We start from the raw sequence: 26,393 nt of genomic DNA on the forward strand, positions 1-26,393 counted from the left end.
GACGAAGACGCGAACGTTTACCAGCCGTTTTGGAGACGTTGGGGTTGGGTTAGAACCATGATTTCCTCTTGGGTACATGAGGAAGGTACACCTTATCATGAGGTGCATGTTCCACCATCCCAAGGAGGTGTTGATGTCTTGACTGGCCAAACTGTTAAGGACACTCTTTTTACCGTTATTTCCCGAATTCACCGTCTTGATAACCGTATTTCTAGGGTTTTTCATTCTGTTCAGATGTATGATTTCGATAAGCAAGAGGCATTAGAGGCTTCTGTCAATGGGCTTAGGGATGACTATGATAACCTTTATGCTAGGGTAGAGCTCATTAGGCAGTGGATGGAGCGATATGCGGGTAATGTTGATAGAATGGAGCGTAACATGATTGATTTTTATTCGAGGTTGGGTGCTATGGAGGCGATGCGTTCAGCAGACTTACAAATGTTCACTCAAGATCGCCAGTGGAGATCTTAGATTGCTTTGGGAGATTGTAGTGATCCCTACTAGTGTTGTATGACATTAGTAAATTTTGACTATCTATCACCTAATCGGATATATATAGGAATAGTAGTAGTGACTTAACTTGTACTAGCAAATTATCTAAGTGAACTGTAATGGGTAGATATTACCCAAGTTTTGTAATTATAAAATGCTAATGGAAAAGGCTTTTATTATTATGAAGTTTAGTTCATTTCTTTAATTGTGCCATTATGTACAATCACTACTATTTATTTTGTATATATTACTCTAAATAATTGATGGTCTCTTTTAATTATCATGAAGGATAATGCAAACACGAAGGACTTTTACTGACGCTCTAGTTGACGAGATAATTAGTCAAAGGGTTAATGAAGCTTTGGCCGCTGCTGAGGCACGGAGAGTGCAAGCTAATGCGAGTCAAGCTGGAGGTTCAAGTGGAAATAATGCTCCACAAGGATGTACCTACAAGTAGTTCTCCAACTGTAAACCTTAAACTTTCACTGGAATAGAAGGACCGGTTGGTTTGATGAGGTAGTTTGAGAGGCTAAAGTCAGTCTTTCGAATAAGCAACTGTGCAAGTACGGATAGAGTAAAGTTTGCTACTTGTACTCTTCAAGATGGTGCCCTAACATGGTGGAACAATTATGCTCAGCCTGCAGGAATGGACGCATCGTATGCAATGCCATGGGAAGAATTCAAACAAGCGATGATCAGCGAGTATTGTCCAAGAAACGAAATTCAGAAACTAGAAATGGAATTGTGGAATTTGAAAATTCAGGGGAATGACATTACGGGATATACAAAACGATTCCTAGAACTTGCCCTATTGTGTCCGGAATTAGTTACTACTGAAGCAAAGAAGATCGAAAGGTATGTGTGGGGACTCTCGAAAGAAATTCAAGGTAATGTAACGTCATCCAAACCAGAAACACTCCAAAGTGCTATTCGAATGGCACACAGCCTGATAGATCAGATTACATGTCATGAAAACCCGAAAGCAACAGCAGATACAAAAACTCAAGGCGGTAAGCCTAAGTGGAATAAGAACCAAGGAAATAGTTCTCACCAGAAGAAACAAGATACCACCAAGTTTGAGAATGCTAGTGGCAAGAAGAATTATAATGGTAAGAAACCTTATTGCAATCGATGTTATAAGCATCATTATGGAGCTTGTACTATTGTTTATGATAGGTGCAAAAAGGTGGGGCATATGTCCAAAGATTGTAGAGTCAATCTCGCATAGCCAACTGGAAACAAACCTAAGACTTGTTATGGATGTGGAGAAGTGGGACACATGAAGAATCAGTGTCCGAATGCCAAGAAGGATGTAAATGCAAAAGGTATAGTATTTAATATCTCGGCAAAAGGAGCTCGTGAAGATCCTGATTTAGTCACGGGTACATTTCTTCTAAACAACTGCATTGCTTATGTACTATTTGATAGTGGTGCTGATAGAAGTTTTATTTCTAAGGACTTTAGTACCGTGATTAACGTACCTCCAACTGCTTTAGACACTAAGTATATCATAGAGTTGGCTAATGGTAAAACTTGGAAAGTAGATAAGATCTTTCGAGGTTGTGCTCTAACGTTAGCTGATAAATTATTTGAAGTCGATCTTATGCCTGTTGAGTTAGGTAGTTTTGATGTTATTATTGGTATGGATTGGTTATCTAAGAACCATGCGAACATTGCTTGCACGGAGAAATCCATTCGTATTCCTCTCGCGAATGGTGAAACTTTGGTAGTTCAAGGAGAAAAGAGTGGCACAAAACTCAACATCATTTCTTGCATGAAGGCTCGAAAATATTTAAGGAAAGGATGTCAAGCCATCCTCACGCACGTAAAGGAGATGGAGTCGGAGAAGAAGCGACTTGAGGATGTACCGGTAGTAAAGGATTTTTCTGGAGTTTTTCCTGAAGATTTACCTGGTCTTCCTCTGCATAGACAAGTTGAATTTCAAATCGACTTAATTCCGGGAGCTGCACCTACTGGTCGACCACCATATCCATTAGCACCTTCAGAATTGCAAGAGTTGTCGAACCAATTACACGAACTGTTGGATAAGGGATTTATTCAACCTAGTTCATCGCCCTGGGGTGCTCCTATCTTGTTCGTAAAGAAGAAAGATAGATCTATGAGGATGTGCATATATTATCGAGAGTTGAATAAATTGACGATTAAGAATCGGTATCCACTACCGAGGATCGATGATTTATTTGATCAACTACAAGGATCTAGTGTATATTCAAAGATTGATTTGAGATCTGGTTATTATCAGTTAAGGGTCAAGGAGGATGATATTCCTAAGACAGTTTTTAGGACACGATATGGACATTACGAATTCTTAGTCATGTCATCTGGTTTGACTAATGCACCTGCGGTATTCATGGATCTCATGAACCGTGTATGTAAGCCGTATTTGGACAAGTTTGTTATCGTATTCATCGACGATATTTTGATCTACTCCAAAAGTAAAGAAGAACATGAAGAACTCTTGAAGATAATTCTTGGATTGCTAGAGAAAGAGCAATTATACGCTAAGTTTTAAAAGTGTGATTTTTGGTTGCAGTCGGTACAATTTTTGGGTCATGTGGTTAGTAGCCAAGGTATTCATGTTGATCATGCCAAGATCGAGGCTATTGGCAACTGGGAAGCTCCTAAGACTCCAACTCAAGTGAGACAATTTTTAGGTCTTGCTGGATATTACCGAAGGTTTATCCAAGATTTTTCGAAGATTGCGCGACCTTTAACTACACTGACTCACAAAGGAAAGAAGTTTGAATGGGTAAAGGAACAAGAGTCTTCATTTTAACAATTGAAGCACAAACTAACTACTGCACCCATATTATCTTTACCTGAGGGAAATGAAGATTTTGTGGTTTATTGTGACGCCTAGCGTCAAGGACTTGGATGTGTTTTGATGCAGCGACCGAAGGTCATTGCTTATGCATCACGACAGCTGAAGGTGCATGAGCAGAACTATACAACTCATGATTTAGAATTGGGAGCTGTTGTCTTTGCCCTTAAAATGTGGAGACATTATTTGTATGGAACTAAATGCACTATATTTACGGATCACAAGAGTCTTCAGCATATTTTTGATCAAAAACAATTAAATATGCGACAACGGCGTTGGGTTGAATTGTTGAATGATTATGATTGCGAAATTCGTTATCATCCTGGGAAGGCTAACGTGGTTGCCGATGCGTTGAGCCGAAAGGAAAAGATTAAACCTCTTCGAGTTAGAGCGCTGAATATAACTATTCGTGCAAATCTTGTTTCGCAAATCCGAGATGCTTAGTTAGAAGCTATGAAGGAGGAACATTGGAAGGATGAGGCGATTAAAGGATTGATTAAGCAAATTGAAGTAAAGGGTAATGGGACCTGATACTTTGCAGGACGTCTATGGGTACCAAAGTATGGTGAATTAAGAAAACTTGTGTTAGATGAAGCGCACAAGACGAGATACTCAATTCACCCTGGAACTGGGAAAATGTATCACGATATCAAAGAATTTTATTGGTGGCCTAACATGAAAGCTGACGTTGCCACTTATGTGAGCCAATGTCTGACTTGTGTGAAAGTCAAAGTGGAGAATCAAAAACCATCAGGGTTGTTACAACAACCAAAAATCCCACAGTGGAAATGGGAAAAAATAACCATGGACTTTATAACGAAGCTATCGAGAACCGTGAGTAGTTACGACACTATTTGGGTGATTGTCTATCGTCTCACTAAGTCTGCACATTTCCTACCTATGAAAGAGACGGACATGATGGAAAAATTAGCACAATTATATTTGAAAGAAGTTATTTCAAGACACGGAGTGCCTGTCTCTATTATATTGGACCGTAACAGTCGATTCACGTCAAGATTTTGGCAATCTTTACAAGAAGCTTTAGGAACTCGTGTGGACATGAGTACCGCCTACCATCCGCAAACTGAAGGACAAAGTGAAAGGACCATCCAAACCCTAGAAGATTGCTACGGGCATGTGTTACTGATTTTGGTAATGGATGGGATAAATATTTACTGTTAGCAGAATTTTCATATAACAACAGTTATCATGCAAGTATTAAAGCCGCACCATTTGAAGCTCTCTATGGTAAAAAATGTAGATCACCTCTATGTTGGAGTCAAGTGGATAATAGACAACTCACTGGTCCAGAAATCATACATGAGACTATCGAGAAAATCTTTCAGATTCAAGAGAGATTGAAGACTGCCATGAGCCGACAAAAGAGCTATGCTGATGTTCGAAGAAAATTCTTAGAATTTCAGGAAGGAGATAAAGTCATGCTTAAAGTGTCTCCCTGGAAGGGTGTGGTTCGATTTGGGAAGCAAGGAAAACTAAGCCCGAGATATGTTGGACCTTTCGAGATAATTGAAAGGATTGGTCCTGTGGCATATCGTTTGAAACTACCGCAAGAATTGAGTGGTATCCATGATACTTTTCATGTCTCAAACTTATAAAGTGTTTGTCCGATGACAGTCTCGTTATTTCGTTGGAAGAGATTCGTATAGACAATAAACTTTATTTTATCGAGGAACCAGCTGAGATCATGGATCGCGAAGTTAAGCGGTTGAAGCATAGTAGTATTCCGATTGTCAAAGTTCGTTGGAATGCTCGTAGAGGACCGGAGTTTACTTGGGAACGGGAGGACCATATGCGGTGGAAGTATCCACATCTTTTCACTGATATCACACAAATGTCAGGTACCACCTAAAATTTCGGGACAAAATTTTCTTTAACGGGTTGGAACTGTGATAACCCGGATTTTTCCGGCTAGGTTTTCTTAACCTAACTTGAATGATTTAAGTTTCGACACGATAAGAAATTTGATGTCTTGAGTCTTTTACTCTTTTATAAATTTTATAGGTCTTTTTCATAAGCATTCATGAATCTATACCTTCATTTAAACTATAGCTCATAATGTTACTACAAATAAAAGACTACGACATTTCATATACATATCTAATATACATATAGGTATATAACTAAATTACCTTGATATTTTATAAGACTTGAATCTTTAATACATCTAGTTACCAAACTACCACAACATTAACCACTAACCAAACTCTAATCAAGGTCATTAACACTTAGGTACATACTTACACTTAAACTAAAATTTATATAGGACTAACTAACACTAATTAATTATTCATAATACTAAGTCTTACTTACATGGAAACATGTCATAACACTTGTCAAATTGCTTGTATGGAATAAACTAGCCATGCTCCCTTTTTCTCCCTCACATCCCACGCAAATCATCACCATCACCATGAGGATTCTTTTTGGATGGCATGTTTGTCTTTTAAACCTCCATAGCATACTTGTCTTCAAGATTCTAAGCAATGTTGCATGGGAAATCATGGAATACATAAAACTAATTAGCAATCTAACTTGTCATCCTCTCTTTTTCCTCTCCTTATGCCACGAATTACCATCATCATTATTACAAGATCACTAGTTCACTTTTTACACTTGAAGATCATACTTAATTAGGATTAATTGCATGGAAGCCACATTACATCCACATGTCATTCTCATACATGATTAGCTAGTAAGTTTGATTAGTCATTAACCTCTTTTTCTCCTTCATCTTACACGACATCACCATCATTCCCATAAGATCAAATTGTTAACTCTTAAACACACTTACTAATCTTAATCATTCACTAAATCCTCTCTAAGTTACAGCCATTTCTTTCTTCTTTGTTCATCTTCATCAACTCATACATCATCGTTACTCAAGGTATAATCACCAAGAACACTTCTTTTATTCCTTACTAAGTTACTTTCATGAGAAATGGGTGTAAAAGCTTAATATAGAGTGTTAAAAACACTCAATGATGATTATATGGCTAACTCTAATCTTGATCATAAGTAACTAAAAATATGTTTTACATATGTTTAACAACCTAAAATAAACTTAAAGTAAAAAGGGATATAGCTAAAATGTATTAAGTTTACTAGTTAGTCCTTAGCCTTCATAAGAACCAAGTCAGTCTTCATTTGGTGAAATTTTTAGAAAATACTTATACTCACTTTTGATACTAGAATTTTTGAGATTCTTAAACTTTTATGAGTCCTAGACTTTCTGTAAAAATCCCATGATTTATAAAATAGCCTAAGTATTTATTTTGTATTTTTACTTTTAATGGGTACTGATTTGGACAGATTCTGTCCAACACACATGTTTCACCAAAAATGAGGTACAAACGATTAGATATGAAAACTTGGGAAATATTCATTGTTAAGAAGACTAAAAATAGAACATGTTAGGCTTTGGAATCTTGTAAAAAGCTTAAGAAATGATTAAGTTATGGCCTTGTACATTTAGCAATGGGTTTAGACTTACTAAAAACTGTTGTCACTTAGACTATAAAAAAAACCGTATACAACTGATGTTTTCTGAGCAAAACGAATTTTTGAACTAATATATAACTAGATTAGAGTAAGACTTTAAAAGGGTAAGTCCAAATAAGTTGATTTACTATTTTTAGTGATATTAAACTTTAAACTAGTCAAAACAGTCCACTTGTAGTAAAATAATTCTATAAAATTAATTTTTATGACATAAATTACAAGTCTTATATTTTTAGAAGCCTAACACATATACCTTCACATATAAAATAAGAATTACCTTATATCACTACTTTTTAAATAAGAAAATCAACTTCTAAAACTACTTATAAAATCAGTCCACATAAAAACCTTAACTTGTAAACCGAGAAACCATCTTTTAAAAAAGCCGAGTACACTATGTGTAACATCCCGCCTTTTTCCGTTTACTTTTCTGTTTAACTATTTAAATTCTGTTATATGTTTATGACACCCCTCGTTAATACGCGTTTTAAAATATCTCGTTTAGGTAATTCACGCACCCGAATGAGACTAGAGGGACCATTGTTGCCAAGAGAGCAAAGAGGTGACTAGGTCAACCAGTCAACCCTTCACTCTCATCCATTCATTAATTCTCTTTTCTTTTTCCATTTTCTTCATTACTTTCTTATTTTCTCACAAAACACCATTTCAAAGAATCATCATCTAAATCCAAGCTAGCAGGTGTCTTGCAAAAAACAAATTACATATTTGGAATCCTTGCAACTTCCTCTTCGATTCCATACTGATTTCATTACGTTTGGGTAACTTTTTAAAATCACTAGATTTTGTGTTCTTGATGTTTTTAACTTATAAAGTTGTTAACTAGTGTCTATGGCTCAAGTGTAACATGAATATAAGATTTATATGTTCGATCTTGTTATTTTTGATAACTAGCATGAACTTGAAAGTTTGGTGTGTTTGATTGATGATTTAGTTGCTTAAATGTTATTAAATGTCATAAATGCATGTATTAAATGTGTTCCTAACATCACTAGCTTCAATTTGATGTGTAGGTTGCTTTAGAAAACTCCATAAACTTGATTAGTGATTTTGGTGATTTTGGGTTAGGGTTTGATAAACTTGAAATGAATATTTGATGCATTGAATGCCATGAATTATTGTTAGTAAGTGGTTAGTTGTATTGTATGCTTGATTACCTACGAAACGGCGTGTCATATGTATGCATTTAATTCTCGAATCCTATTCTGTGCATTTATGAACTTGAGTATTAATTGAGCATTAAATGTTGGAAAGTCGGTTATTGTAAATGATGTTTTTGGTTGATGAAATGTGTTTAGTTGTGTTCTTTGTCAAATTAGCTTTCCAACGATATAAAATGCGTGTCATAAGTGTTTACGGTTTGTGATTTGTGTTTGATCGAAGTTCGGAAAAAGACTTGAACAATTGAAACTAACCAGGCACCAGCACACGTTATGTGCCACGGCGCGGCCAGCCTATGTCGCGGCGCGACATAAGGCATGTCCAGGTTCTGACCTCCTTGGTCAAAATAAGAAAAATGTTTGGCACGCTATGGACCTCCGATTCACATGAGACTTGTTCTAACATGCTTATATATGAATAAAAACCTCAGAAAAATAGTTCGAGACCCGACCCGAACGTGTTGACTTTTTCGTTGACTTTGACCGACCAAAGTTTGACTTTTTGTCAAACTTAACTAAATGATTATGCAACCTTCTACTTGTATCATGCATGAAACTTGACAAATTGATTCACATGCTACATAATCGAGTCATAACGAGCCATAGGACTAATTGAACATCTTTGACCTATCGTGTTTACCGTTATTGATACGACCTATTTTTTTAGGTCAAGACTAGCATTGTTCTTTGCACACGTTACTTGTTGAAGTACTTTTTACTCGTGTACACAAGGTGCGATCATAGTCCCATCTTTCCAACAACATTTATGCTTTAAACTATGGGATGAGAAACATATACGTATCATACTTTTACACATTGAATACAAGTACGAAAACGAACATTCCACGTACGGGTTTGAACGAAAATCCTCAATTCAATTATCATTAGTTACACTTGCAGGGTGTAAACGTTGTAGCGACCCCGACAAATCGTCAATTGACGGCGTCGACTACTTAGGTCCCGTTGCATGGTCATAGGTCTTTAACGTGACGTTTGACCAAAGATATGTCGCATTCCTTTCAAAAATAAAGATTATTTCAAAGTTTACAAGAATTGTTCATCCAAAAGTTACGTTACAAAGTTATAGTTACATGTGAAACCTATGCGACACAGTTTTAAAGAAAGTCAAAAGACGCTCCATGAAATGCATGTATACTCGACATCCAATGCAAGTATCAAATAATGAGCGGAAGCATGTTTCACATAGCGTTCAATGACCTGAGAAAAACATAGAAATCTGTCAACGAAAACGTTAGTGAAATCATAGGTTTAAGTAAGTAAGAGAGTAAAAGTAAATCGAACCACAAGATTTGCAACATTGATAAAATAGTAGTACATTCTAAAAGTTAATATTCACAAGCACCCAATTATCAAGGCTTAACATTCCGTCCGTTGAACCCCATTAATAGTGCTAGAACAACACTGTTTCTCGAAAATATATTTCATCTGTGGACGGTAGCGAACCGTCCGAGATGAGGGTTTGTCAAACCCATATGGCCATACAACATAAGTTCACGCCTACACTTACACACTGCAAGAGTAACTAATGATAATCGAATTGAGGATTTTGTTCTAAACTCGTATGTAGAATGTTTGTTTTCATGTACTTGTGTTCACTTAGTTAAAAGAAGCGTTTATGTTTTCTCATCCCAAAAGTAAGTTCAAAGAGTAAAAAGTGGGAATATGATCTCACCTTGAGTGCAAGAGTAATAAAGTACTTCAACAAGTAAACGCGTGCAAAGACAAAGCTAGTATTGACCTAAACATATATGTTGTATCAATAACGGTAAACACGATAGGTCAAAGATGTTCAATTAGTCCTATGGCTCGCTACGACTCGATTATAAAGCATGTGAATCAAATTGTCAAGTTTCATGCAAGATACAAGTATAGAATCATGTTAGAAAGATTGCATAATCATTTGGTTAAGTTTGACAAAAGTCAAACTTTGGTCGGGTCAAAGTCAACGAAAAAGTCAACGCGTTCGGGTCGGGTCTCGAACTATTTTTCTGAGGTTTTTATTCATATATAAGCATGTTAGAACAAGTCTCATGTAAATCGAAGGTCCATAGCGTGCCAAACATTTTTCTTATTTTGACCAAGGAGGTCAGAGCCTGGACACGGTTTATGCCGCGCCGCGGCCCACAATTGTCGCGCCGCGACAATACACGGGAGCTGGTACCTGGCCAATTTCAAATGTTCAAGTCTTGATCCAAAATTCGTTTTAGCACAAATGCAAACCGTAAACATTTAGAACTCGCACCTTATATCGTTGGAAAGCTCTTTTGACAAGGAACATAACTAAACATGTTTCATCAAACAAAAACATCATTTCCAATAACCGATTTCTCGTTATGTGATCATTTAAAGTCCATTTTCAAGTTTCAAGTTCACAAAATGCATTTTAAGTTTCGGGAATCCAATTCACACATATGATATGCCGTTTTGAAGGTAATGAAACATGCATTACAACTAAACACTAACAATTAACATTTCATGGCATTCATGCATCAAAAAGTTCATCTCAAGAACGATCAAACCCTAATCAAGAATCACAAAATCATTAATCATGTTTTTGAAGTTTTACAAATCAACCTACACATCAAAATGAAGCTAGTGATACTAGTAACATAATTAAAACATGAACTTTAACAATTTAACAACATTTAATCTTCCAAAATCAAAGATTAAGCAAATCCATTTTCAAGTGTTCAAACTAGTTAATCAAAACAATAAATCGAACAAACAAAACATATATTCATGTTATACACGAGCCATAGACACTAATTAACACTTTTATAATTCAAAAACATCAAGAACACAAAATCTAGTAATTTAGAAAGTTACCCAAATGAGATGAAATTGGTATCAAGTCGAAGAGGATGAAGAGAGGATTTCAAATATGTAATTTGTTTTGATGTTAGCCTCCAAATCCGAAATTAGATGATGAATCTTGTTTGAGTTCTTGAGAGGAAAATGAAAGTATGAAAAGAGAGAAAGAGAGAAAATGAGAGGAGGAGGTTGAAGGTTTGACTAGTTGACATAGTCAAATCTTTGGCCTCTTTGCAAGTTTAGTCCCTCTAGTTCGGGTGCGGGTGCGTGAATTAACCAAACGAATTATTTTGAATTACACGAGAGTACGAGAGATGTTATAATCCAATAACGAAAATATTTTAAGAATGTTAGCTAATGGAGGATACGAATCGAGATACTGAGGATATTATTACAATAAAAAAAGACGGGCGTTAAAATAATTTAACGGAAAAATGCGGGATGTTACATTACCCACACCTTAAAAGAAATTTCGTCCCGAAATTTAGTTGGAAACAATAGTCGTTGCTTCTTACTCGAGACCTTACGTTGTCAATGCTATGAATAAGTGAAGATACGTCCTTGGGCATTCCCACAAATTTTGATAGTCGAGATTTCAGTTTGTATTAAGACTTGGTTTTACGATCCAAAATTTCAACCAGTTTCCCATGAAGGGGAGTTTGCCATCAATAGTAAGTTTATCTAGGAGAGTAGCACGTTCCTGTTCTGTAGGACACGTCTCTAAGTTTGTTGCATGGAACGTAGGGTAAACGGAAACTTAATTGAGTCGGAAGTTCTAAACGGTAGGAGCGGTTCCAATACGCCCCAAGATTTCAAAAGGATTAATATTTCGCGATTTTAACTTTCCCTGATTCTCGAAATGGATTACACCTTCCCAAGGTGCGAGTTCTCAATATTACACGGTTACTGACTTGGGATTTGAGAGGTTTACGTCTAATATCGGTATAGCCCTTTTGGCGACTACGGGTCGTCTTGAGTCCTTCTCGGACTTGGACGATCTCAACTGTTATTTCTTGAATGAGTTCGGATTCAGTGATTTGCTTGCCACATGCTTTGATCCAACGAATAGGGGTATGATATTTGCGGTCATATAGGGTTTCGGAAGTGCGGCGTTAATACACGAATGGTAACTGCTGTGTGAGAGGAGACAACTAAAGGCAACGATACAAGTTTGTAACATGTCTTTCCAAGATGTGAAACGTACGTTTGTTTGGTCCATTGGTTGTGGATGATACACGGCACTCATGTTTAAACGTGTCCCTAAGGTTCCTTGTAAGGCATCCTGAATTTAGAAGTGAGACGAGTATCCTGATCTGAAATTTTAATGGAGATGGTACGCCGTGCCGAGCTAGAATTTTCTTTAATATACGTTTGAATAGGTTTCGTTTCTCAAGAGGTCCGCACCGCGGAAGATCCATCGGTTCCCGAAAGTGGTTGTTAGGACTATTCACCATCGTGGCGAATACTAATATAATGTGAAGAGTTTCTCTCTCCATTGAGAAGTTTTATAAAAAGTTTCCTTACACGGAAGTGCGAGCGATAAGACAGGAGTGAAATGAGAACTTAGAATAGGATGAGTTCACACCTTGAGGTAACCATGTCGCGCACTTAGTGGTTGAATGTTGAGGCTTGGTGGGATAACGATATAGTACACGTAGTTGTATGATAAGTCAAAGAAGAGTGAAGTATCCTTGGATTGGGTGTTATCTTAAGTTCCAGTAATATCAGGCGAAAAATGGTGAAATAACAGGGCTATGTAACGTGGCACATGTTGATGAGGAGGTTGATCGGGTCCATGATTAAGTCTTCAAATTTTTCGAGCAAATTAACGAATTTCAGTTTCCTTGATTTCGAGTCGAGAGAGTATGCCTTTCGGGCGTTCAAGTAGAAATATTTCCATATTTGAGTTCCAGTGTGCTAAACAAATTTAGCTAGTAAGGTTTGTGTGAAAGATCATGTTCAAAGTTCGGACATGGAGAGGTTTAAATTTTTCCCTCAGTGAGTTAACGAGTTTAAAGGTCGTGCAACACGAGAAAAGTCGGAAATGAATCTTCAGTGATAACCGGCGAGATCTAAGAATTTTACGAATACAAGTCTGAGTCGTGAGGGTTTCCCAATTACGTGTGGTTCCGATTGCGAGATGTATTGAGATACTTTGACCACTAACAACATGGTTTAAAAATTGAACTTCGTTTAACCAAAATTCTCACTTGGAGAATTCGGTATAGAGTTGCTCTTTTCTCAAGTGTTCGAGCGTAAGTCGGAGACGTTGTTCGTTTTCTTCTTCGCTTGAATAGGTTTAGAACATCAATTATAAGTACGGTAACGATTTTATCTAAATAAGTTTGCACACGCGGCTCTGGAGGTTTATGAATACAGACGGAGCCTTAGATTAACTGAACGGTACTAAGAGAGATTTACAACTATCATAGCGAGTTCGAAAAATGGTTTAGGAGACATCGTCTCCCTCAACCCGCAATTGATGATAACAAGGATGGAGATCGATTTGGTATACACACGAGATCCTCGTACTTGATCAAGAGGTCATTGATATGGGGAAAAAGAATATCGGTTCTTAACCGGAAATTATTTAGTTCACAATAATCTATACAAGATGATAGGGAAACATTTCTTCTTAACGAATAGGTTTTGAGCTCCTCAGCTCTATAGGTGTCAAGTCAAAATTCAAATTATCCACCTAATAAGTTTAACGTACATCCTCCGATGTAAATTTGGTGGCACACAATAGTTTTCCGTGGGTCACTTGAATGGCCTAAGTAATATCTAAGGGGGAGTGGTGGAGTACAAAGAGTACGAGTCAAAGTCTTGGTTATAAAACGTCTAACGGTAACCGAATCGAATAAGTATGAAATATGCGGGTTGTTGTGAAGAAACGTACCCGTGACTAGTCCATCATCGTCTCGGGCATCCCAGGTGTCGATGTTGAAAGTTCAACGGCGGGCGTTGGGGTTGGCTTTCTTCTTTGGGCACGCATTCCTATAATGACCCGGTTGGCCACATTCGAAACAAACAACCGCCCTTGGCGCATTGGGCGTCTTTTGAGCGACGGTAACAGTACTTTTACAAATATGGGCCACATGGCCACTTCTTTGACACCTGATGCAAAATGGTTTGCCACATTCACCCAAATGATGTTTGCGACATTCGTTACAGTAGGGCAGGTTTCCGGCATACCCTTTCTTGCCGTCGGAGGTGAAGGACTTCTTGGTGAAGTTGTTGTTGTAGTTGCTCGATGGAGAGGCTTCCCATTTTCTTTTGTTGTTACCCGGTTGGTCCTCGGCCGTTGGTGTCGGCGCTTCAATATCATTCACCGTTTTTATAGATTGGCGGGCCATCGTTAAAGCCTCTTGTAGGTTGGCGAGTTTGGATAACATTACCCAGTGTTGAACGCTCTTCGGGAGGCCATCCATGTAAAGTTGGACTCTTAGGGATTCGGGAGTCATGAGATTTGGACACATTAAGACTAGTTCGGTAAACCGTTGATTATAAACTTCGAGGTCATTCCTGACCGTTTTTAAATTCCTTAGACCCTGTTCGAGCCTTCGAGTCTCGTCGCGCGGGAAGTATTCGGTGATCATTCTTTCTCTTAATTCGGTCCAAGAGAGTGTAAGGGCCTCATCGATACCCACTGATTGTACATACGTGTTCCACCATGAGAGAGCAACACCGGTGAAAGTGAGGGTGGAAAACTTGACCTTATCTTGGTCCTGACAATCGCTTATGCTAAAAACGGCTTTCGTTTGTTCGAACCATCGGGTGAGAGCAATCGGTCCCCCGGTTCCATCGAAAGCGGGAGGTTTGTACCCCATGAAGTTTTTGTAGGAGCACCTCTCGTTTGAATTACCGGCTCCATGATTGTTATTGTGGTTGGAGAAGTGATCGGCCACGGCCTCACCCACGGCGGTGGCTATCATTCATTGAAGGGCTTGTTCTAAAGTTTTGGGAAGGGTATTGTGTTGACCTTGGTGAGCCATTGTTCCTTCATGACACAAGAATATCGTTGATTAGTATTCTTAACAATACTAATCGTGATATGGAATAATGATGAAGAGAAAATTTTCCTTGACTCGCCTTAAATTCTTTATTTCGTAATGTCGGAACGTTCATATGAGTCACCGTAATATAATCCCGGCAATTATATTACCCTGATTTATATGTGCATTCGACATTATTCTATAAAGTCAAGGTGGCGCGTGAATCAAATTAAACAATGAAAGATTTAGATGAAGCGAGAGTTAGTTATGAGTAGAAACGTTCGAGTATAAATGCACAAATAGTCAAGTAATTTCTACTTCATGTCTATATGCCGGTTGTAGTCTAGATTCACTAATGTACCCTATGACTCGGGGTTGACACCAATGAACTCTAAATCCCTACAACCAATGCTTTGATACCACTTGTAGCGACCCCGACAAATCGTCAATTGACGGCGTCGACTACTTAGGTCCCGTTGCGTGGTCATAGGTCTTTAACGTGACGTTTGACCAAAGATATGTCGCATTCCTTTCAAAAATAAAGATTGTTTCAAAGTTTACAAGAATTGTTCATCCAAAAGTTACATTACAAAGTTATAGTTACATGTGAAACCTATGCGACACAGTTTTAAAGAAAGTCAAAAGACGCTCCATGAAATGCATGTATACACGACATCCAATGCAAGTATCAAATAATGAGCGGAAGCATGTTTCACATAGCGTTCAAAGACCTGAGAAAAACATAGAAATCAGTCAACGAAAACGTTGGTGAAATCATAGGTTTAAGTAAGTAAGAGAGTAAAAGTAAGTTGAACCACAAGATTTGCAACATTGATAAAATAGTAGTACATTCTAAAAGTTAATATTCACAAGCACCCAATTATCAAGGCTTAACATTTCGTCCGTTGAACCCCATTAATAGTGCTAGAACAACACTGTTTCTCGAAAATATATTTCATCTGTGGACGGTAGCGAACCGTCCGAGATGAGGGTTTGTCAAACCCATATGGCCATACAACATAAGTTCACGCCTACACTTACACACTACAAGAGTAACTAATGATAATCGAATTGAGGATTTTGTTCTAAACTCGTATGTATAATGTTTGTTTTCATGTACTTGTGTTCACTTAGTTAAAAGAAGCGTTTATGTTTTCTCATCCCAAAAGTAAGTTCAAAGAGTAAAAAGTGGGACTATGATCTCACCTTGAGTGCAAGAGTAATAAAGTACTTCAACAAGTAAACGCGTGCAAAGACAAAGCTAGTCTTGACCTTGAAATGTCCCGTTCTTATTGATTAAAAACGTTCCATATTAATTGATTTCGTTGCGAGGTTTTGACCTCTATATGAGACGTTTTTCAAAGACTGCATTCATTTTAAAACAAATCATAACCTTTATTTCATCAATAAAAGTTTAAAAAGCTTTACGTAGATTATCAAATAATGATAATCTAAAATATCCTGTTTACACACGACCATTACATAATGGTTTACAATACAAATATGTTACAACAAAATAAGTTTCTTGAATGCAGTTTTTACACAATATCATACAGCATGGACTCCAAATCTCGTCCTTATTTAAGTATGCGATAGCGAAAGCTCTTAATAATCACCTGAGAATAAACATGCTTAAAACGTCAACAAAAATGTTGGTGAGTTATAGGTTTTACCTATACATATCAAATCATAATAATAGACCACAAGATTTCATATTTCAATACACATCCCATACATAGAGATAAAAATCATTCATATGGTGAACACCTGGTAACCGACATTAAAAAGATGCATATATAAGAATATCCCCATCATTCCGGGACACCCTTCGGATATGATATAAATTTCAAAGTACTAAAGCATCCGGTACTTTGGATGGGGTTTGTTAGGCCCAATAGATCTATCTTTAGGATTCGCGTCAATTAGGGTGTCTGTTCCCTAATTCTTAGATTACCAGACTTAATAAAAAGGGGCATATTCGATTTCGATAATTCAACCATAGAATGTAGTTTCACGTACTTGTGTCTATTTTGTAAATCATTTATAAAACCTGCATGTATTCTCATCCCAAAAATATTAGATTTTAAAAGTGGGACTATAACTCACTTTCACAGATTTTTACTTCGTCGGGAAGTAAGACTTGGCCACTGGTTGATTCACGAACCTATAACAATATATACATATATATCAAAGTATGTTCAAAATATATTTACAACACTTTTAATATATTTTGATGTTTTAAGTTTATTAAGTCAGCTGTCCTCGTTAGTAACCTACAACTAGTTGTCCACAGTTAGATGTACAGAAATAAATCGATAAATATTATCTTGAATCAATCCACGACCCAGTGTATACGTATCTCAGTATTGATCACAACTCAAACTATATATATTTTGGAATCAACCTCAACCCTGTATAGCTAACTCCAACATTCACATATAGAGTGTCTATGGTTGTTCCGAAATATATATAGATGTGTCGACATGATAGGTCGAAACATTGTATACGTGTCTATGGTATCTCAAGATTACGTAATATACAATACAAGTTGATTAAGTTATGGTTGGAATAGATTTGTTACCAATTTTCACGTAGCTAAAATGAGAAAAATTATCCAATCTTGTTTTACCCATAACTTCTTCATTTTAAATCCGTTTTGAGTGAATCAAATTGCTATGGTTTCATATTGAACTCTATTTTATGAATCTAAACAGAAAAAGTATAGGTTTATAGTCGGAAAAATAAGTTACAAGTCGTTTTTGTAAAGGTAGTCATTTCAGTCGAAAGAACGACGTCTAGATGACCATTTTAGAAAACATACTTCCACTTTGAGTTTAACCATAATTTTTGGATATAGTTTCATGTTCATAATAAAAATCATTTTCTCAGAATAACAACTTTTAAATCAATGTTTATCATAGTTTTTAATTAACTAACCCAAAACAGCCCGCGGTGTTACTACGACGGCGTAAATCCGGTTTTACGGTGTTTTTCGTGTTTCCAGGTTATAAATCATTAAGTTAGCATATCATATAGATATAGAACATGTGTTTAGTTGATTTTAAAAGTCAAGTTAGAAGGATTAACTTTTGTTTGCGAACAAGTTTAGAATTAACTAAACTATGTTCTAGTAATTACAAGTTTAAACCTTCGAATAAGATAGCTTTATATGTATGAATCGAATGATGTTATGAACATCATTACTACCTTAAGTTCCTTGGATAAACCTACTGGAAAATAGAAAAATGGATCTAGCTTCAACGGATCCTTGGATGGCTCGAAGTTCTTGAAGCAGAATCATGACACGAAAACAAGTTCAAGTAAGATCATCACTTGAAATAAGATTGTTATAGTTATAGAAATTGAACCAAAGTTTGAATATGATTATTACCTTGTATTAGAATGATAACCTACTGTAAGAAACAAAGATTTCTTGAGGTTGGATGATCACCTTACAAGATTGGAAGTGAGCTAGCAAACTTGAAAGTATTCTTGATTTTATGTAACTAGAACTTGTAGAATATATGAAGAACACTTAGAACTTGAAGATAGAACTTGAGAGAGATCAATTAGATGAAGAAAATTGAAGAATGAAAGTATTTGTAGGTGTTTTTGGTCGTTGGTGTATGGATTAGATATAAAGGATATGTAATTTTGTTTTCATGTAAATAAGTCATGAATGATTACTCATATTTTTGTAATTTTATGAGATATTTCATGCTAGTTGCCAAATGATGGTTCCCACATGTGTTAGGTGACTCACATGGGCTGCTAAAATCTGATCATTGGAGTGTATATACCAATAGTACATACATCTAAAAGCTGTGTATTGTACGAGTACGAATACGGGTGCATACGAGTAGAATTGTTGATGAAACTGAACGAGGATGTAATTGTAAGCATTTTTGTTAAGTAGAAGTATTTTGATAAGTGTATTGAAGTCTTTCAAAAGTGTATAAATACATATTAAAACACTACATGTATATACATTTTAACTGAGTCGTTAAGTCATCGTTAGTCGTTACATGTAAGTGTTGTTTTGAAACCTTTAGGTTAACGATCTTGTTAAATGTTGTTAACCCAATGTTTATAATATCAAATGAGATTTTAAATTATTATATTATCATGATATTATCAAGTATGAATATCTCTTAATATGATATATATATATACATTAAATGTCTTTACAACGATAATCGTTACATATATGTCTCGTTTAAAAATCATTAAGTTAGTATTCTTGTTTTTACATATGTAGTTCATTGTTAATATACTTAATGATATGTTTACTTATCATAGTATCATGTTAACTATATATATATATATATATATATATATATATATATATATATATATATATATATATATATATATATATATATATATATATATATATATATATATATATATATATATATATATATATATCCATATATATGTCATCATATAGTTTTTATAAGTTTTAACGTTCGTGAATCACCGGTTAACTTGGGTGGTCAATTGTCTATATGAAACATATTTCAATTAATCAAGTCTTAACAAGTTTGATTGCTTAACATGTTCGAAACATTTAATCATGTAAATATCAATCTCAATTAATATATATAAACATGGAAAAGTTCGGGTTACTACAGTACCTACCCGTTAAATAAATTTCGTCCCGAAATTTTAAGCTGTTGAAGGTGTTGACGAATCTTCTGGAAATAGATGCGGGTATTTCTTCTTCATCTGATCTTCACGCTTCCAGGTAAACTCAGGTCCTCTACGAGCATTCCATCGAACCTTAACAATTGGTATCTTGTTTTGCTTAAGTCTTTTAACCTCACGATCCATTATTTCGACAGGTTCTTCGATGAATTGGAGTTTTTCGTTGATTTGGATTTCATCTAACGGAATAGTGAGATCTTCTTTAGCAAAACATTTCTTCAAATTCGAGACGTGGAAAGTGTTATGTACAGCCGCGAGTTGTTGAGGTAACTCAAGTTGGTAAGCTACTGGTCCGACACGATCAATAATCTTGAATGGTCCAATATACCTTGGATTTAATTTCCCTCGTTTACCAAATCGAACAATGCCTTTCCAAGGTGCAACTTTAAGCATGACCATCTCTCCAATTTCAAATTCTATATCCATTCTTTTAATGTCAGCGTAGCTCTTTTGTCGACTTTGGGCGGTTTTCAACCGTTGTTGAATTTGGATGATCTTCTCGGTAGTTTCTTGTATAATCTCCGGACCCGTAATCTGTCTATCCCCCACTTCACTCCAACAAATCAGAGACCTGCACTTTCTACCATAAAGTGCTTCAAACGGCGCCATCTCAATGCTTGAATGGTAGCTGTTGTTGTAGGAAAATTCTGCTAAAGGTAGATGTCGATCCCAACTGTTTCCGAAATCAATAACACATGCTCGTAGCATGTCTTCAAGCGTTTGTATCGTCCTTTCGCTCTGCCCATCAGTTTGTGGATGATAGGCAGTACTCATGTCTAGATGAGTTCCTAATGCTTTCTGTAATGTCTGCCAGAATCTTGAAATGAATCTGCCATCCCTATCAGAGATAATAAAGATTGGTATTCCATGTCTGGAGACGACTTTCTTCAAATACAGTCGTGCTAACTTCTCCATCTTGTCATCTTCTCTTATTGGCAGGAAGTGTGCTGATTTGGTGAGACGATTAACTACTACCCAAATAGTATCAAAACCACTTGCAGTCCTTGGCAATTTAGTAATGAAATTCATGGTAATGTTTTCCCATTTCCATTCTGGGATTTTGGGTTGTTGAAGTAGACCTGATGGTTTCTGATGCTAAGCTTTGACCTTAGAACACGTCAAACATTCTCCTACGTATTTAGCAACATCGGCTTTCATACCCGGCCACCAAAAATGTTTCTTGAGATCCTTGTACATCTTTCCCGTTCCAGGATGTATTGAGTATCTGGTTTTATGAGCTTCTCTAAGTACCATTTCTCTCATATCTCCAAATTTTGGTACCCAAAACCTTTCAGCCCTATACCAGGTTTCGTCTTCCCGAATATTAAGATGCTTCTTCGATCCTTTGGGTATTTCATCCTTTAAATTTCCCTCTTTTAAAACTCCTTGTTGCGCCTCCTTTATTTGAGTAGTAAGGTTATTATGAATCATTATATTCATAGATTTTACTCGAATGGGTTCTCTGTCCTTCCTGCTCAAGGCATCGGCTACCACATTTGCCTTCCCCGGGTGGTAACGAATTTCAAAGTCGTAATCATTCAACAATTCAATCCACCTACGCTGCCTCATATTCAGTTGTTTCTGATTAAATATGTGTTGAAGACTTTTGTGGTCGGTATATATAATACTTTTGACCCCATATAAGTAGTGCCTCCAAGTCTTTAATGCAAAAACAACCGCGCCTAATTCCAAATCATGCGTCGTATAATTTTGTTCGTGAATCTTCAATTGTCTAGACGCATAAGCAATCACCTTCGTTCATTGCATTAATACACAACCGAGACCTAGCTTTGATGCGTCACAATAAATCACAAAATCATCATTCCCTTCAGGCAATGACAATATAGGTGCCGTAGTTAGCTTTTTCTTCAATAACTGAAATGTTTTCTCTTGTTCATCATTCCGTTCAAATTTCTTCCCTTTATGCGTTAATGCAGTCAAGGGTTTTGCTATTCTGGAAAAGTCTTGGATGAACCTTCTGTAGTAACCAGCTAGTCCTAAAAACTGGCGTATGTGTTTCGGAGTTTTCGGGGTTTCCCACTTTTCAACAGTTTCTATCTTTGCCGGATCCACCTTAATACCTTCTTTGTTCACTATGTGACCGAGGAATTGAACTTCTTCCAACTAAAATGCACACTTTGAAAACTTAGCGTACAATTCTTCCTTCCTCAATACTTCTAACACCTTTCTCAAATGTTCACCGTGTTCTTGGTCATTCTTTGAGTAAATAAGTATGTCATCAATGAAAACAATGACAAACTTGTCAAGGTATGGTCCACACACTCGGTTCATAAGGTCCATGAACACAGCTGGTGCATTAGTTAAACCAAATGGCATGACCATAAACTTGTAATGACCGTAACGTGTTCTGAAAGCAGTCTTTGGAATATCATCTTCTTTCACCCGCATTTGATGATACCCGGAACGTAAGTCAATCTTTGAATAAACAGACGAGCCTTGTAGTTGATCAAATAAGTCGTCGATTCTCAGTAGTGGGTAGCGGTTCTTGATGGTAAGTTTGTTCAACTCTCGGTAGTCGATACACAACCTGAATGTACCATCTTTATTCTTGACAAACAAAACAGGAGCTCCCCACGGTGATGTGCTTGGTCGAATGAAACCACGCTCTAAAAGTTCTTGTAATTGGCTTTGCAGTTCTTTCATCTCACTGGGTGCGAGTCTGTAAGGAGCACGAGCTATTGGTGCAGCTCCTGGTACAAGATCTATTTGAAATTCAACGGATCGATGTGGGGGTAATCCCGGTAATTCTTTCGGAAATACATCGGAAAATTCTTTTGCAATGGGAACATCATTGATGCTCTTTTCTTTAGTTTGTACTTTCTCGACGTGTGCTAGAACAGCATAGCAACCTTTTCTTATTAGTTTTTGTGCCTTCAAATTACTAATAAGATGTAGCTTCGTGTTGCCCTTTTCTCCGTACACCATTAAGGGTTTTCCTTTTTCTTGTATAATGCGAATTGCATTTTTGTAACAAACGATCTCTGCTTTCACTTCTTTCAACCAGTCCATACCGATTATCACATCAAAACTCCCTAACTCTACTGGTATCAAATCAATCTTAAATGTTTCGCTAACCAGTTTAATTTCTCGATTCCGACATATATTATCTGCTGAAATTAATTTACCATTTGCTAATTCGAGTAAAAATTTACTATCCAAAGGTGTCAATGGACAACTTAATTTAGCACAAAAATCTCTACTCATATAGCTTCTATCCGCACCCGAATCAAATAAAACGTAAGCAGATTTATTGTCAATAAGAAACGTACCCGTAACAAGCTCCGGGTCTTCCTGTGCCTCTGCCGCATTAATATTGAAAACTCTTCTGCGGCCTTGTCCATTCGTGTTCTCCTGGTTCAGGCAATTTCTAATAATGTGGCCCGGTTTTCCACATTTATAACAAACTACATTGGCATAACTTGCTCCGACACTACTTGCTCCGCCATTACTCGTTCCGACACCATTTGTTCCTTTCGTTCTATTAACCCCTGGTCCGTAGACCTCACACTTCGCCGCGCTATGACCATTTCTTTTACACTTGTTGCAAAATTTGGTGCAGAACCCCGAGTGATACTTTTCACACCTTTGGCATAGCTGCTTCTGATTGTTGTTGTTGTTGCGGTTATTATTGTTGTTGGGATGATTGTTGTAGTAGCTATTGTTGTTGTTGTTGTTGTTGTTGTTGTTGTTGTTGTTGTTGTTGTTGTTGTTGTTGTTGTTGTTGTTGGGCCGTTTGTTGTAGTTGCGATTGATGTTGCGATTGTTGGGATAATTGTTGCGATTATTGTTGTAATTGCTGTTGTTGTTGTATTGGTGATTCTTATCACCGTTTTCCTCCCACTTTCTTTTGACTTGCTTCACATTGGCCTCTTCAGCAGTCTGTTCTTTAATTCTTTCTTCAATCTGGTTCACTAGTTTGTGAGCCATTCTACATGCCTGTTGTATGGAGGCGGGCTCGTGTGAACTTATATCTTCTTGGATTATTTCCGGTAATCCTTTCACAAACGCGTCGATCTTCTCTTCCTCATCTTCGAATGCTCCCGGACACAATAGGCACAATTCTGTGAATCGTCTTTCATACGTGGTAATATCAAATCCTTGGGTTCGTAACCCTCTAAGTTCTGTCTTGAGCTTATTGACCTCGGTTCTGGGACGGTACTTCTCGTTCATCAAGTGCTTGAATGCTGACCACGGTAGTGCGTACGCATCGTCTTGTCCCACTTGCTCTAGATAGGTATTCCACCATGTTAACGCAGAACCTGTGAAGGTATGCATAGTGTACTTCACTTTGTCCTCTTCAGTACACTTACTTATGGCAAACACCGATTCGACCTTCTCGGTCCACCGTTTCAATCCGATCGGTCCTTCGGTTCCATCAAATTCCAAAGGTTTGCAGGCAGTGAATTCTTTGTAGGTGCATCCTACACGATTTCCTGTACTGCTAGATCCAAGGTTATTGTTGGTATGTAGCGCAACCTGTACTGCGGCTATGTTTGAAGCTAGAAAAGTACGGAATTCCTCTTCATTCATATTCACGGTGTGTCGAGTAGTTGGTGCCATTTCCTTCAAAATAGTCAAATGAAACAAGTTAATCATACAGAATATTAAGAGTAGTTAATAGTATTTCGTAGCATAATATGAACTCATTTATAAAAGCTTTTTCTTCATATTAGCGTTTTATAAGTTTAAATTCGGGTAGTACCTACCCGTTAAGTTCATACTTAGTAGCTAATATACAATTCAACTACTACAATTCTATATGAAAAACTGATTATAATAATATTTCGCGTTCAAACTTTTATACAATATTTTACAAACTTACAATACCGCTTATTTTACATAAAGCATGAAATATAGCACACAATAACTTTGATACAAGATAGTTGTGAAGATAATTCTAGCTAGTACAGAAGTCGTTCAGCAAAGGCAATAAAGACACGTAATTCATACGTCCAGAAACAAGTCATGCATTCTGGTTTTACTAGGACTACTTCCCATCCTTGGTCTTGTGGAACATGAAATGTCCCGTTCTTATTGATTAAAAACGTTCCATATTAATTGATTTCGTTGCGAGGTTTTGACCTCTATATGAGACGTTTTTCAAAGACTGCATTCATTTTTAAAACAAACCATAACCTTTATTTCATAAATAAAGGTTTAAAAAGCTTTACGTAGATTATCAAATAATGATAATCTAAAATATCCTGTTTACACACGACCATTACATAATGGTTTACAATACAAATATGTTACATCGAAATCAGTTTCTTGAATGCAGTTTTTACACAATATCATACAAACATGGACTCCAAATCTTGTCCTTATTTTAGTATGCAACAGCGGAAGCTCTTAATATTCACCTGAGAATAAACATGCTTTAAACGTCAACAAAAATGTTGGTGAGTTATAGGTTTAACCTATATATATCAAATCGTATCAATAGACCACAAGATTTCATATTTCAATACACATCCCATACATAGAGATAAAAATCATTCATATAGTGAACACCTGGTAACCGACATTAACAAGATGCATATATAAGAATATCCCCATCATTCCGGGACACCCTTCGGATATGATATAAATTTCGAAGTACTAAAGCATCCGGTACTTTGGATGGGGTTTGTTAGGCCCAATAGATCTATCTTTAGGATTCGCGTCAATTAGGGTGTCTGTTCCCTAATTCTTAGATTACCAGACTTAATAAAAAGGGGCATATTCGATTTCGATAATTCAACCATAGAATGTAGTTTCACGTACTTGTGCCTATTTTGTAAATCATTTATAAAACCTGCATGTATTCTCATCCCAAAAATATTAGATTTTAAAAGTGGGACTATAACTCACTTTCACAGATTTTTACTTCGTCGGGAAGTAAGACTTGGCCACTGGTTGATTCACGAACCTATAACAATATATACATATATATCAAAGTATGTTCAAAATATATTTACAACACTTTTAATATATTTTGATGTTTTAAGTTTATTAAGTCAGCTGTCCTCGTTAGTAACCTACAACTAGTTGTCCACAGTTAGATGTACAGAAATAAATCGATAAATATTATCTTGAATCAATCCACGACCCAGTGTATACGTATCTCAGTATTGATCACAACTCAAACTATATATATTTTGGAATCAACCTCAACCCTGTATAGCTAACTCCAACATTCACATATAGAGTGTCTATGGTTGTTCCGAAATATATATAGATGTGTCGACATGATAGGTCGAAACATTGTATACGTGTCTATGGTATCTCAAGATTACATAATATACAATACAAGTTGATTAAGTTATGGTTGGAATAGATTTGTTACTAATTTTCACGTAGCTAAAATGAGAAAAATTATCCAATCTTGTTTTACCCATAACTTCTTCATTTTAAATCCGTTTTGAGTGAATCAAATTGCTATGGTTTCATATTGAACTCTATTTTATGAATCTAAACAGAAAAGTATAGGTTTATAGTCGGAAAAATAAGTTACAAGTCGTTTTTGTAAAGGTAGTCATTTCAATCGAAAGAACGACGTCTAGATGACCATTTTAGAAAACATACTTCCACTTTGAGTTTAATCATAATTTTTGGATATAGTTTCATGTTCATAATAAAAATCATTTTCTCAGAATAACAACTTTAAAATCAAAGTTTATCATAGTGTTTAATTAACTAACCCAAAACAGCCCGCGGTGTTACTACGACGGCGTAAATCCGGTTTTACGGTGTTTTTCGTGTTTCCAGGTTTTAAATCATTAAGTTAGCATATCATATAGATATAGAACCTGTGTTTAGTTGATTTTA

At 36.5% G+C, this 26,393-nt stretch overlaps 1 protein-coding gene across 1 annotated transcript; it reads left to right on the forward strand.

The window, feature by feature from the left end:
- The first annotated feature begins 1,771 nt into the window (after nt 1–1,771).
- On the forward strand, nt 1,772–4,950 carry LOC139901294 (uncharacterized). The gene is made up of 3 exons (XM_071884023.1): nt 1,772–2,573; nt 3,876–4,168; nt 4,681–4,950. Exons 1-3 carry the CDS (start codon nt 1,772–1,774, stop codon nt 4,948–4,950), a joined length of 1,365 nt encoding a protein of 454 aa, XP_071740124.1.
- The last annotated feature ends 21,443 nt before the right edge of the window (nt 4,951–26,393 follow it).

The sequence above is a fragment of the Rutidosis leptorrhynchoides genome, chromosome 3 (assembly GCF_046630445.1).
Source record: "Rutidosis leptorrhynchoides isolate AG116_Rl617_1_P2 chromosome 3, CSIRO_AGI_Rlap_v1, whole genome shotgun sequence".
NCBI lineage: Eukaryota > Viridiplantae > Streptophyta > Magnoliopsida > Asterales > Asteraceae > Rutidosis > Rutidosis leptorrhynchoides.